We start from the raw sequence: 12145 nt of genomic DNA on the forward strand, positions 1-12145 counted from the left end.
TAAAACCCAATATAGGATCCTAAATGTATATTGGGATACAGTGTAAGACCCGAACCATTCTTTAATCTCAAATTTGCCCTTGGTTTGTCTCAAATAAACAAGTGTAAGCAGGCAGAATTCATGCCAAAGATCTGTTTGACTTAACCATAATCTTAACAAAGATGTTCACCAACTCTTATCTATTCTCAACCAAAGCTCGAAAGTTCTATTTCCCCCACCAGGTTCAAGCGCAAGCCCAGATGAAAAACTACTGAGCAGGTTTTAACAAGTGAAGTTTCAGTATGTTTCCCTAATATATAACCATAACCTTAACCGTGTGTTTATAACCACAATAGGCTAGTCATATCAACTGCTATTTAGCCTATTGAAATACCACTTATAAACTAGTTAAATGATCAAACATGGCGAAATTTTTAATTTATCAACTGTCTTAACAAAATTAAACAATCTCTCTAATTTAAGTATGTAGATATTTTTGCAAATTCAGTTCCATGTGGTAATTACTACATCACGTTTCACCACTTATTCAACATGTACACAAATTCTACTTGCAGTTGCTCATAGTTTTCATATGATCAAGGGAGATAGTCGTGAGCTGCAAGCAAGTAGCAATCACTGGACAGGTAATTTAGGGTTGAAAATCTAAATCAACCTTTTATTTCATGTGAAACATAAACCACTATAATCCTAACTATATTACTCTGATAATCCACTTGCATCTAGTTCGTTCATCCTCTACTTGAAATCTGTGTCCAGGCACTGTGACAACAACGTATATGGTGAACATATATTTGATTGCCTATTAAACCGTTTCAAACTAAGGAGCTACATTCAAGCTAAACCAACTCCTTCATAACTGATTTTGTTGATTGGAAATATATGAAATCTTGCATTGCACCCTTATTGTTTCTATTTATAGTATGCTTAGTACATGAATATTATTGTTCATTATCACTATAAAAAGATTGATCACATGATCACTTTATTGACCGTGACATATTTTGCAGAGAATTTAAAGATACTAGAAGATTGACAGCCTCCACAACAGCCTATGATGAATGTTTTTAGATTTTCTACTAGGACATAATCTGAGATATTTTATCCTGTAAAATGATTTTTAATTTTCTTCAAGCTATGAAATCAGTGTGAGGACTAAATTGGTTTCATTCTTCTTCTATAAGAAAAAAAGAAAGGAGAAGCAAATCAAATAAATCTTCTATCTCCCCTTTAACATCTTGACTTATGCCATCACAACCTGAGAAGTGCGGGAACTTCTTAGAAACTGGTCATTGCATGTGAATAGAAAATTTCTGCTTCATACTCAGACCCACATTTTATATGTATCTCTGCTATCAGACACGGAACAAACTAGACAATCCAATTAGGTCTCCATCATTTATCTAAAACAACCAACTCGATCACTCATGGTGGTGCTGTACTGTGACCTTCCCTTTATTGAATATCACATTGAATCCCAAATGTTGTTATAAAAAATCAAGTCCCCACCGAAATCTATGAAATCAAAGCCATATTAAAACTGGTAATTCCATATTCTCTTCACTATAGATTCACAATCCGTAAATGGCATAGAGATAAATTTAAACCCAAAACTTTAAGTGCCACAAGCCAACAACAAGAGCAAAGAATATAACATCATGTGGTTCATTGAAGAGCAATTAGTCGTATATTCCTCTTCTAAATCTTATTCCTAACCCTCTAGAGCTCTTTGGTGGTTCGCAGTTCATGTAAATTCATATATTGGATAGCTAATGACAGCATAGTAACTTGACGAGGATGCAATCTTCAATTTCATAAAATATCCATCAACTGTTAATGATGGTTTTGTTAGTTTCTAAATTTTATATCAATTCTAGCACACCATTTCTCTTCTAGTTATTTTCACCCTGACACCAACCCGGAATCTTTTCAAATTTATAATAACATGAAAACAGAAGTGTCGTCATGTCTCCCATTACTTATACAAAATCTTCTCGTGAATGTATGCAGCCAAATACATAACATTGAACCCAATCAAAGATGATTTTCTCTTTCTCCTTTAAGTAGGTCGCTAAGCTTCCCCAATCATCCACTAACAACAAGTATTTATTTCACAATCAAATCATATCAGCTTATGTAGATAAGAGATGTTCATTTACCTTTCCCTATACTTGCATATGATTTAATATCACTTTACCTTAGAATTGGGGAAATGTTCTTTAAATTTATAAGGTTACCCGATTTACAGGGTTGTATGAATTAAAAGTTTCAAATTAAATCAGATCTGTTCCCATCTTTTTTACTTGTGGATACTACAACTACAATTATCATTACAAGGTCCTCTAACCAAACACGCCCGTAGTTGCAACTCAAATGTTGAGTCAACATGTAGTTACAACTCAAACGTTGTTACAACACTCTAAAATTTAAGTGCGGATGCAACACCTTCATATTTTTAGCATAGTTGGTTGCTGTAACTACATTTTTTGTTGCAACTACATCCAACCAAACACTCATAGATGTAGTAGGAACAACATGGTCTTCCAACTACATCAATCCAAACACATCCATGATATTGCAACTATATTTGTAGTTCCAACACCCTCTAACTAGACACACCCTAAAATGAGAAAGTCAAGAGAATATGCAATAACTTAAAATATTTTTTGTGGACGAGGCAGAGCTTTAACTTTCACAAATAGAGGATAAATATTGACAGATAACATCATTCTAAACAAATAAAAAGACAACCAATTACAGTTGAAACTTTCTGGAAATTTTCAAGATTGGTAGCATTTGCAATGAACTATTTGATAAATTTGAAGTGGTTGTGGTAGTGGAAGAGAGAAAGAAACAACGACAAATTGTAATAGTTAATAGCAATGACTGCAAAGTTAAAAATTGTTGAACAAGGCTTGATGATCGTTTTCGTGAGTTACGGGTCAACGCTAATCAGATCTCACATGTTATGGTTTGAAAATGTGAGAAAGGTCCAAAAAAGCAAAGGTATCTAGGTAATCCATCAGTTAGAGCAGTGGGTACTGGGTCCAGATCATTTTTCTATAACTTGTCATCAACATATCTCTCTTCATAAACATTCATCTTTCATAGAGTTAAATGCTATTATCCTACATGCCATGATGCATTTGTTCTAATAATAACAAAAAACATATTCCTGTCCCTGTAACTCATGCTTCATATGTTCTGATGCAACAAAAAGGATATGAATATACATTGTAAGCAAGTAAAGGGTTTATATATTAAATACCTAAATTAGTATCCAATCGCACTCAAGAGTACAATAAATAACATAAACTTCAAACCGTCATGATGTACATTCTCCAAGCAGTCAAACTCAAAACCCAAAATCATGCTAACAAACGCCATCTCTCTCACAGCAAAACTTTAATTCCTCAACATAAAAAACATGAACACTAGCTTACATGCATATCAATGCTAATCAATACAACAGAGGGATCAATCTATACCTGACCTTGGCCATGTACTCTTTATACCTCTCCCCAAAACTCTCCAGCAACAGCTCCTCCTCCAACTCCGCCTTCCTCCCGTAATACCAAACACACACCGCAACAATGAACCCCAAGCTCAACGGAGCCCGCAACGTGATACAATGCAGAGCAAACAGCAGCATGGTCGATGCATAAATTGGGTGCCTCACCCACCGGTAGGGTCCGAACTGCACAACCGCAGTCGGGACCACCACCTTTTCCGAATACTTGGCCAAGTACAACACCGAGTGATACCTCATAAACAATGTCATCATAACCAAAGCCCAAGTCCCCAAATTCGCCCACCCCCCCAAAATCAAGTGCAATTCCGGCCCTTCATAAGCCGCAAGGAAATGACCCACCAGAACAAGCCCGAAGAACGCAAATTGGAACACTCTGGGGAGCTTAACATCCCATTTGGCGTCGTGGGCACGAGGGTAAAGGTCCCCATACAACCTCTTCCTGACCGAAGACTCAAAGAAGAAGAAGTAGTGGTACACAAAGAAGAGGGCAATCGGCCAGCCTTCGAGGAAGCCATTGAAATGGGCAGGAGGGACAAGGGTCAGCCAAGTGATTGTAGAGGTGACAATGGCCAACTGCTGAAGGACTGAAGATTGGTTTTGCGAATGGCGATAAAAGGAGTAGACGCCGAAGACCGCCAGAGCGACCGCTAAAATGTAAGGCCAGAAGACCCAAGTGAAGCTGAAGTAGGTCCAGAAGAAGGGGCTGAGGACAGTGGAGACTGTCCTTTTGGCGAGAGAGATCGAGAGGGAGACGATCAGTGACCACTTGCAGATCGAGAGAGGGGTGATTTGGGGGAGATTGCGAGAGGACAAGGGTTCGGTCAGGCTGGGGAGGGAGTTGAGGGGAGTGCAGGCGAGGTGTTTGATGTTGGGTCCGAACGGAGAAGGGGGGGTTTTGAGAATGGGGAGAGAATGGAGGGGGTGAGGAGAGGAAGAGGGTGGCTGTTGACATTGAGAAAGAGTGGGGCGGAGGGCTTCGGGGATTTTTGAGGATTAATTTCCGGTTTGGGGGGTTGATGTGAGCGCATTTGCCGTCGTGTTCTTTGCTCGGCCCAGTCTTTTTGGGCCGGATTTGACAAACTTTTCAAGCAATGTTAAATAGGAACTGACAAGTCGATTTCAGTAGTTTTTAGCTTTTTTTTAAAGTTTTTTAAGTTATGCTCGGTTTTTATAGTTTTTAGCTTTCTTTTTTGATAAAAATACTATAAAATTTTATTTTAGTAGAATAATAATTTATTTGGTCAAATCTAGCTTTTTAAAATGAGTTTATAAGTTACTTTTTTAAAAACTGGTGTAGACTTATAAGCTAACTTATTAGGCATTTTACCAAACAGATAGAAATAAAAAAACTAGCTTTAAAAGCTAGTTTGACTAAAAAATAAGCCTCGCCAAACACTCTCTCGGTAAGATACAACTGGTGGACTGTGTGTTTCGATAAAAGAGAAGTGCTAGCCATTATTTTAGCTAGATGTCAAATAGGAACTTTATAAAACTAGTATTGGTAGAATAGTTGTTTGCTTCGTCAAACCTAGTTTTAGGAGCGGTTGGCATTGTTGGAGCTTATATTGTGTTGCTCATCAAAGCGGCGTATGGAAACAAATTATATAAGCCGCTGAAAATAGCTTTTTGGTAATTGCATATCAAAAACTGCTATCAATAAACAATATTAGTTTAACTGAAAATAAATGAGTTATGAAAAATCAGGCCTGAACGGGGTGCAGTCGTGATACACTGCCCTAGAAGATAGAGGACCCGCCTGTCGCCCTGGCGTAGTTGATCCTCCCCCCTAGCGGTAAAAGCCCCCCGGAAACGGCCGGCCTCTCTACTCGGGCGCGAGTAGCAGAGCTTCTGCTCAGATGAAGATGATTGCCCAAAAATAATCCTCAAAATATGTAGCCGAAAATCTTTGAGTACTAAGAGTAGCAGAAGGAGGAAGAGGGAGCTATGAAATTCTTTGTGAATTTCTGTGTGTTTTCCCGAATGAACTCTGCCTCCTTATATAGCCTCATGAACCAGTAACCGATGCTGAATCTCCTCGTCCGTTGGGCGTAAATCACGCTGCCGTTACATAATAAATGCTGCCGTTACATAATAAATGCGGCGAGGCGTGGCGTGGCGAGGCGAGGCGTGGCGTGCGTGCGCGCGCGCGTGTGTGGAGAAAGAGCACAAACACTAGTAGGCCCAAAACATTACTCAAAGCCCATTAGGAAGTGAACCATTATAAACCACTTGAACTTCTCTTCAACTTCCAATGTGGGACTATTCACAATTGCCTTTTCCTTAAGAAAATGCTAACAGTCCCCCCCAAAAGGCAATATTGACAAAACAATTAGTAAAACATATATATATATATATATAGGTTGGGCAACCTTTTGTATCGTGAATTCGGGAAAGGTAGCTTCCGGCTTTGAACCTTTCCTTAGTGAGTTTGTCGCCACCTGAGGGACATAATGGACTAAGCCTTGAATTAGGGCCCTTGAATCAGGTATTGACAAAAACACACACAATACACTTCATCTATTGAGCAAAGCGGGTTGAGCGTTAAAAGGCCATGCTCACAATAACCGACTCATGAGAGTTTCTAGGGGTTAGTTTAGTCCAGCCCCCCCCAACCGCGGCCATCACGATTCCTCTCACGTAGGTAAGTCCTCAAAGGGTACTACAGCTGTTTATTTAATACCCCCCAATAATACATGCGTTGGACTTATTAAGAGTAAAACTCAGCCTAACCAGCTGTATCATAGGAGCATCGTCATCATAGAGAAGGGGTAGTAGCTCACACTACATAATGATATATGAATATATATATGGGTCGATGCTCCACCCGAGTATCACTAGTCCAGCTTGTTTCTACCACATTGAACCGACATTGGGACAACGTCTCCAAATAAGGGTTGGGTTCCCACTGTCAGTGACCTCTTTAATGGACTTAACCCCATCTCCCTCGATGAATCCAGGACTACACTCCTGGATAATCCCTTAGTCAAAGGGTCAGCAATATTTTTCTCAGACTTTACAAAATCCAAGATCACAACTTTGCCTAACAGGCGTTGTACAGACTTATATCTTATTTGAATATGTCTGTTGAGTTTTTTATTTACATGTACTTGCTTTAGAAGCTCTATGGTAGATCTAGAATCAGAATGAATGGAAATTGGAGGAAAAGGTTTAGGGACCAAAGGAAGTTCAGAGATAAGATCTTTTAACCATTCGGCTTCTGAGCAAGTAGTATCAAGTGCAATCAATTCAGATTCCATGGTGCTCCTGGCAATTACTGTTTGCTTACATGATTTCCAGGATACAGCAGCACCACCAAAAAGAAATACATACCCAGATGTTGACTTTACACTGTTGGAATCTGTGACCCAATTGGCGTCACTATACCCTTCAATGGCATCAGGGTATCCAGTGTAAGTTAAGCAATAGTCAACTGTCCCTTTTAAGTATTTAAATACTCTTTCTAAGGCAGACCAATGATCTGGGTTAGGGTTACTGGTATACCGACTCAATCTCCCTACAGCATAAGCTATATCGGGTCTAGTCCGGTTTGATATGTATAAAAGGGATCCAATCATTTGGGAATATTTCAATTGAGAGACAGGTTCACCTTCATTTTTCTTCAAAGGTATAGAAGAATCATATGGTGTGGAAACAGATTTAAAGTTATGAAAGTTGAATTTGATCAGCATTTTCTCAATACTGTGAGAAAGACTCAAGGATATTCCTCTAGTGTCTCTAGTGATTTTCATTCCAAGTATCATATCGGCAAGACCTAAGTCTTTCATGTCAAAATTTTTGGAGAGATAATCCTTAACTTTTAAGATTAGTTCAAGAGTAGTTCCAAAGATAAGGATATCATCAACATAGAGACATAGGATAACATAGTCATTGTTTATCACTTTTGAATAAACACATTTGTCGTGTTCATTCACCGTGAATCCATATTGTGCAATGACTTTGTTAAATTTCTGGTGCCATTGTTTAGGAGCTTGTTTAAGACCATACAGAGATTTAACAAGTTTACAGACTTTGTTTTCCTGACCCTTGGTAATGAAGCCTTCAGGTTGGTGCATATAAATTTCTTCATCTAGATCACCATTCAGGAAAGCAGTCTTGACATCCATCTGATGTATGATCAGTTTGTGGATAGCAGCAAAGGCTAAAAGAATTCTGATAGTAGAAATTCGGGCTACAGGAGAATAGGTATCAAAGTAATCAATGCCCTTTTTCTGAGTATAGCCTTTAGCTACTAATCTAGCTTTAAATTTATCTATGGAACCATCAGCTCTAAGTTTCTTTTTGAATATCCACTTACAGCCAACAGGATTACAGCCTGGAGGTAGGTCAGTGAGTATCCAAGTATGGTTTTCCATGATAGATTTAATCTCATTATCAATGGCTTCTTTCCAGAAAGGAGATTCAGGTGAATCCATTGCTTCTTGAAATGAGCTTGGATCACCTTCAACAAGAAAGGTAAAGAAGTCTTCTCCAAAATCCTTTTGAATTCTACCTCTTTTGCTTCTTCGAGGCTCAATGTCAAAAGGTTGGGAAGAACTAGATGATGGAAGATCAGAAGGAATAGATGTTCTAGAATTTTCTGAGATTTTGGATTTGAAAGGAAAGATATTTTCAAAGAAGACTGCATCTCTAGCTTCAATGATAGTGTTGTTGGATATGTCACTGATTTCAGAGTTAATGACTAGAAATCTATTAACATTGCTATCTAGTGCATATCCAATGAAAGCAGCATCAATAGTTTTGGAACCAATTTTCCTCTTCTTAGGTTCGGGAATAGCTACCTTAGCCAAGCAACCCCAAACTCGGAAGAAGTTTAGATTAGGAGATCTCCCCTTCCAATATTCATAAGGAGTTGTATTGGAATTTCTTTGGGGAATCCTATTGAGAATAAAACAAGCAGAGAGAAGAGCTTCACCCCAGAGATTTTCAGGTGCTCCTGAACTGAGTAACATACAGTTTACCATGTCCATTAGGGTTCTGTTTTTTCGTTCAGCTACCCCGTTAGACTGTGGTGTATAGGGAGCAGTAACCTCATGAATAATACCGTGTTCTTGGCAAAATTCAGTCATATAATTTGAGGTATACTCCCCCCCACGATCAGATCTTAGGATCTTGATCTTCCTGTCTAATTGGTTCTCAGACTCAGCTTTATAGACCTTAAACCTATCTAGGACTTCATCTTTAGTCCTGAGAAGATATGTGAAACAATATCTGGAGTGATCGTCTATAAAGGTCACAAAATATCTCCTACCCCCTCGGGTGAGAACTCGATTCGAGTCACACACATCACTATGAATTAATTCGAGGGGCTCAGAGTTTCTAGTTATAGACTTGAAGGGTTTTTTTGTGTGTTTCCCTTGAACACAAATCTCACACTTGGATGAGAGGTCAATAGATGATTTAGGAATAAGATTCAAATTGATCATTTTCTGTAAAGTTTGAAAATTGACATGTCCAAGTCGTCCATGCCAGACATCACAAGATTCAACAATTTGAATAACAGGAGACTTAGAATTTTCATTAGAACTGGAATTGATTACATTGAGTTTGAAAAGGCCATTACAGATAAAACCTTTTCCTATAAAATTATTACTCTTTGTAATCACAAATCTGTTGGATTCTTTTACAATCCTATAACCAGTTCTAAGAAGAAGAGATTCACTAATCAAATTTCGACGGAGAGAAGGAACAAGGTAGACGCCTTGCAGATGTAGGGCTTTCCCAGAAGTCATAGTGAGCTTTATACTTCCACTTCCTATTATTGGTTTAGTGGAGTCATCTGCTAAGCTTATGCTTCCTCCACGTGATTCCTGATAATTTGAAAACCAAGAGCGATCATTACAGACGTGTATATTTGCTCCGGAATCCAGATACCAATCAGTGGAAGAAGTTAGAGAATTTACAAGATGAGGTGATGGGGCTAACCTGAAGGAGGTTGGATTCTCTTCAATCATATTAACTTTATTTGATCCATTTCCTTTAGAGGCAGGTTTAGCCGGTTCCTTCTTCCGAAAGAAACAGTTGGAAGAAATGTGGTTGGTTCTACCACAGACAAAGCAGAACTTTCCATCAGACTTATGGCTGGAAGAATTGGAATTGGAAGAATTTGTTTTGAAGGAAGATTTATTGAAAGATTGTTGGTTTTTCTTGAATTTCTTCCATTTGGGTTTGAAATTTCTAGATTTAGGCTTTTCCTCTACCAAGTTTACTTTAGCTTTTGATTCATTCTTGGTTTTGGAATTCAGCCTATGCTGGTCTTCAATACGAATGGCCTTGAGGGCCTCAGTTAAGGTTAGATCTCCTTGCTTGTGTCGGAGATCTCCAGCAAATCTAGACCAGGAAGGAGGGAGTTTATCAATCAAACAGGAAACTTTATAGTCATCAGTAAAAGTGTTTCCTTTTGATTGGAGATGACGGATGAAATCTAAAAATTCATGAATTTGTTCATTAATGGGCTTGTCATCTACCATCATGAACTTATTGAAGGACGAAGAGGTGAAACGCAGAATTCCGGCATCATCATAGCCATATTCTGCTTCAAGAGCTTGCCATAGGTCTTTTGCACTTTTGAACTCATAGTATATGTCATAAAGGTTGTCTGCAAGTGCACTAAGAATTCTATGACAACAATGATAATTAATATCTTCTGGTTTCATAGAGCTAGAAAGAGAGCTAGCACCTGAACCAGAAGTGGAAGGAACAGACTGTTCAGGATCAGGAGTCAAAGGTTGAGTACCACTAGTAGAAGACTCAGGAAAGTCAATGGCTGATAAGAGACCTAAGGTAGTGAGCCAGTATCTCATCTGATTAGCCCACCGTTTATAGTTGATACCGGTGAACTTCTCAGGTTTGACACTTTTTGAATGATCAATTGCCATAAGTCCAATTTGAGTTTTACTAGTCTAGGTAGTTGAAATCTGAACAGGGTAAGAATTTTATTAATACTACTAGACCAGAAACTTAATTAAACCTGCTCTTAACCAAAAACTCTAAAAGTGAAAAGATTAAAGTTTTACTCGGGTAGTTTGGCCAGGTAAGGATAGTACTAGAGGTTGATCAATGATCGATTAAGTACCTCGTTTCTTGCAGAGCGCTTTACGCAACCCTTAAACCTTTCCTTAGACACCAACTAATCCAAGAAAACTTGAACCGGTTCACTTAAAGATTTTTTTTTTATTTTTTATTTTATTTTTTTTTTTTTATGACAGATACTGAATATGAAAATTGACAGATATAAAATTCAGTTCTATTGCAGTAAAATAATTTGTTAACTACTTAGATGCAAAAGGTTAACAAATTAAAACAGTTAAACAAATATGAAATTCGGGTGAACAGTAACAAATTTTTTTTTTTTAATATATATTTATTTTCAGATTTAAATTAACAGCAATAAATTATCTATCTTCTAGATTGCTATCAATAAACAATATTAGTTTAACTGAAAATAAATGAGTTATGAAAAATCAGGCCTGAACGGGGTGCAGTCGTGATACACTGCCCTAGAAGATAGAGGACCCGCCTGTCGCCCTGGCGTAGTTGATCCTCCCCCCTAGCGGTAAAAGCCCCCCGGAAACGGCCGACCTCTCTACTCGGGCGCGAGTAGCAGAGCTTCTGCTCAGATGAAGATGATTGCCCAAAAATAATCCTCAAAATATGTAGCCGAAAATCTTTGAGTACTAAGAGTAGCAGAAGGAGGAAGAGGGAGCTATGAAATTCTTTGTGAATTTCTGTGTGTTTTCCCGAATGAACTCTGCCTCCTTATATAGCCTCATGAACCAGTAACCGATGCTGAATCTCCTCGTCCGTTGGGCGTAAATCACGCTGCCGTTACATAATAAATGCTGCCGTTACATAATAAATGCTGCCGTTACAAAAAATAAAAGCTGGAGAAGCAAAACCCGAGTGCGGTGCGGCGTGGCGTGGCGCGCGCGTCGTGTCGTGTCGTGGCGAGGCGTGGCGTGGCGAGGCGAGGCGTGGCGTGTGGAGAAAGAGCACAAACACTAGTAGGCCCAAAACATTACTCAAAGCCCATTAGGAAGTGAACCATTATAAACCACTTGAACTTCTCTTCAACTTCCAATGTGGGACTATTCACAATTGCCTTTTCCTTAAGAAAATGCTAACAGAACTTCTCTTCAACTTCCAATGTGGGACTATTCACAATTGCCTTTTCCTTAAGAAAATGCTAACAAAAACTGCTTAAAAAGTAGTCGATGTGTTTGATAGGACTATGCTTGTATGTTTTTTGTTTGGGTAGCAAAAAATGCTTCTAAAAGCACCATTTTTTTAAAAAAATCAATTTTAATAAGCATGTTAAAAAAGTTTTCATCAAACACTGTTATATGTTTCTTCTTGAAAAAAAACTGAGTTGGTACTTTGCAGAATTCTTTTCCTAGTTTTAATCTAATTGCTTTTAAGATAGTTTTTTCATGTTTGCATGTTTGGTAAATGGTGGCTAGCTAGCATTTAAATTTTCATTTAGGGCCTGTTTGTTTCGTTTCCCCCACTTTCCATCCCCCACTTTCCCTCATTTTTTTGTGTTTTCTTCACTTTCCCCACTTTCCACCCTTACAAATCTCCCACATCAACCAATAATAT

At 38.4% G+C, this 12145-nt stretch overlaps 1 protein-coding gene across 1 annotated transcript; it reads right to left on the reverse strand.

The window, feature by feature from the left end:
- LOC109841458 lies at positions 3239-4513 on the reverse strand (the record flags this gene model as incomplete). Its single annotated transcript, XM_020410427.1, has 1 exon — positions 3239-4513. A coding segment is annotated over one exon (1056 nt), but the record flags the coding sequence as incomplete, so codon positions are not given.

The sequence above is a fragment of the Asparagus officinalis genome, chromosome 5 (genome assembly GCF_001876935.1).
Source record: "Asparagus officinalis chromosome 5, Aspof.V1, whole genome shotgun sequence".
NCBI lineage: Eukaryota > Viridiplantae > Streptophyta > Magnoliopsida > Asparagales > Asparagaceae > Asparagus > Asparagus officinalis.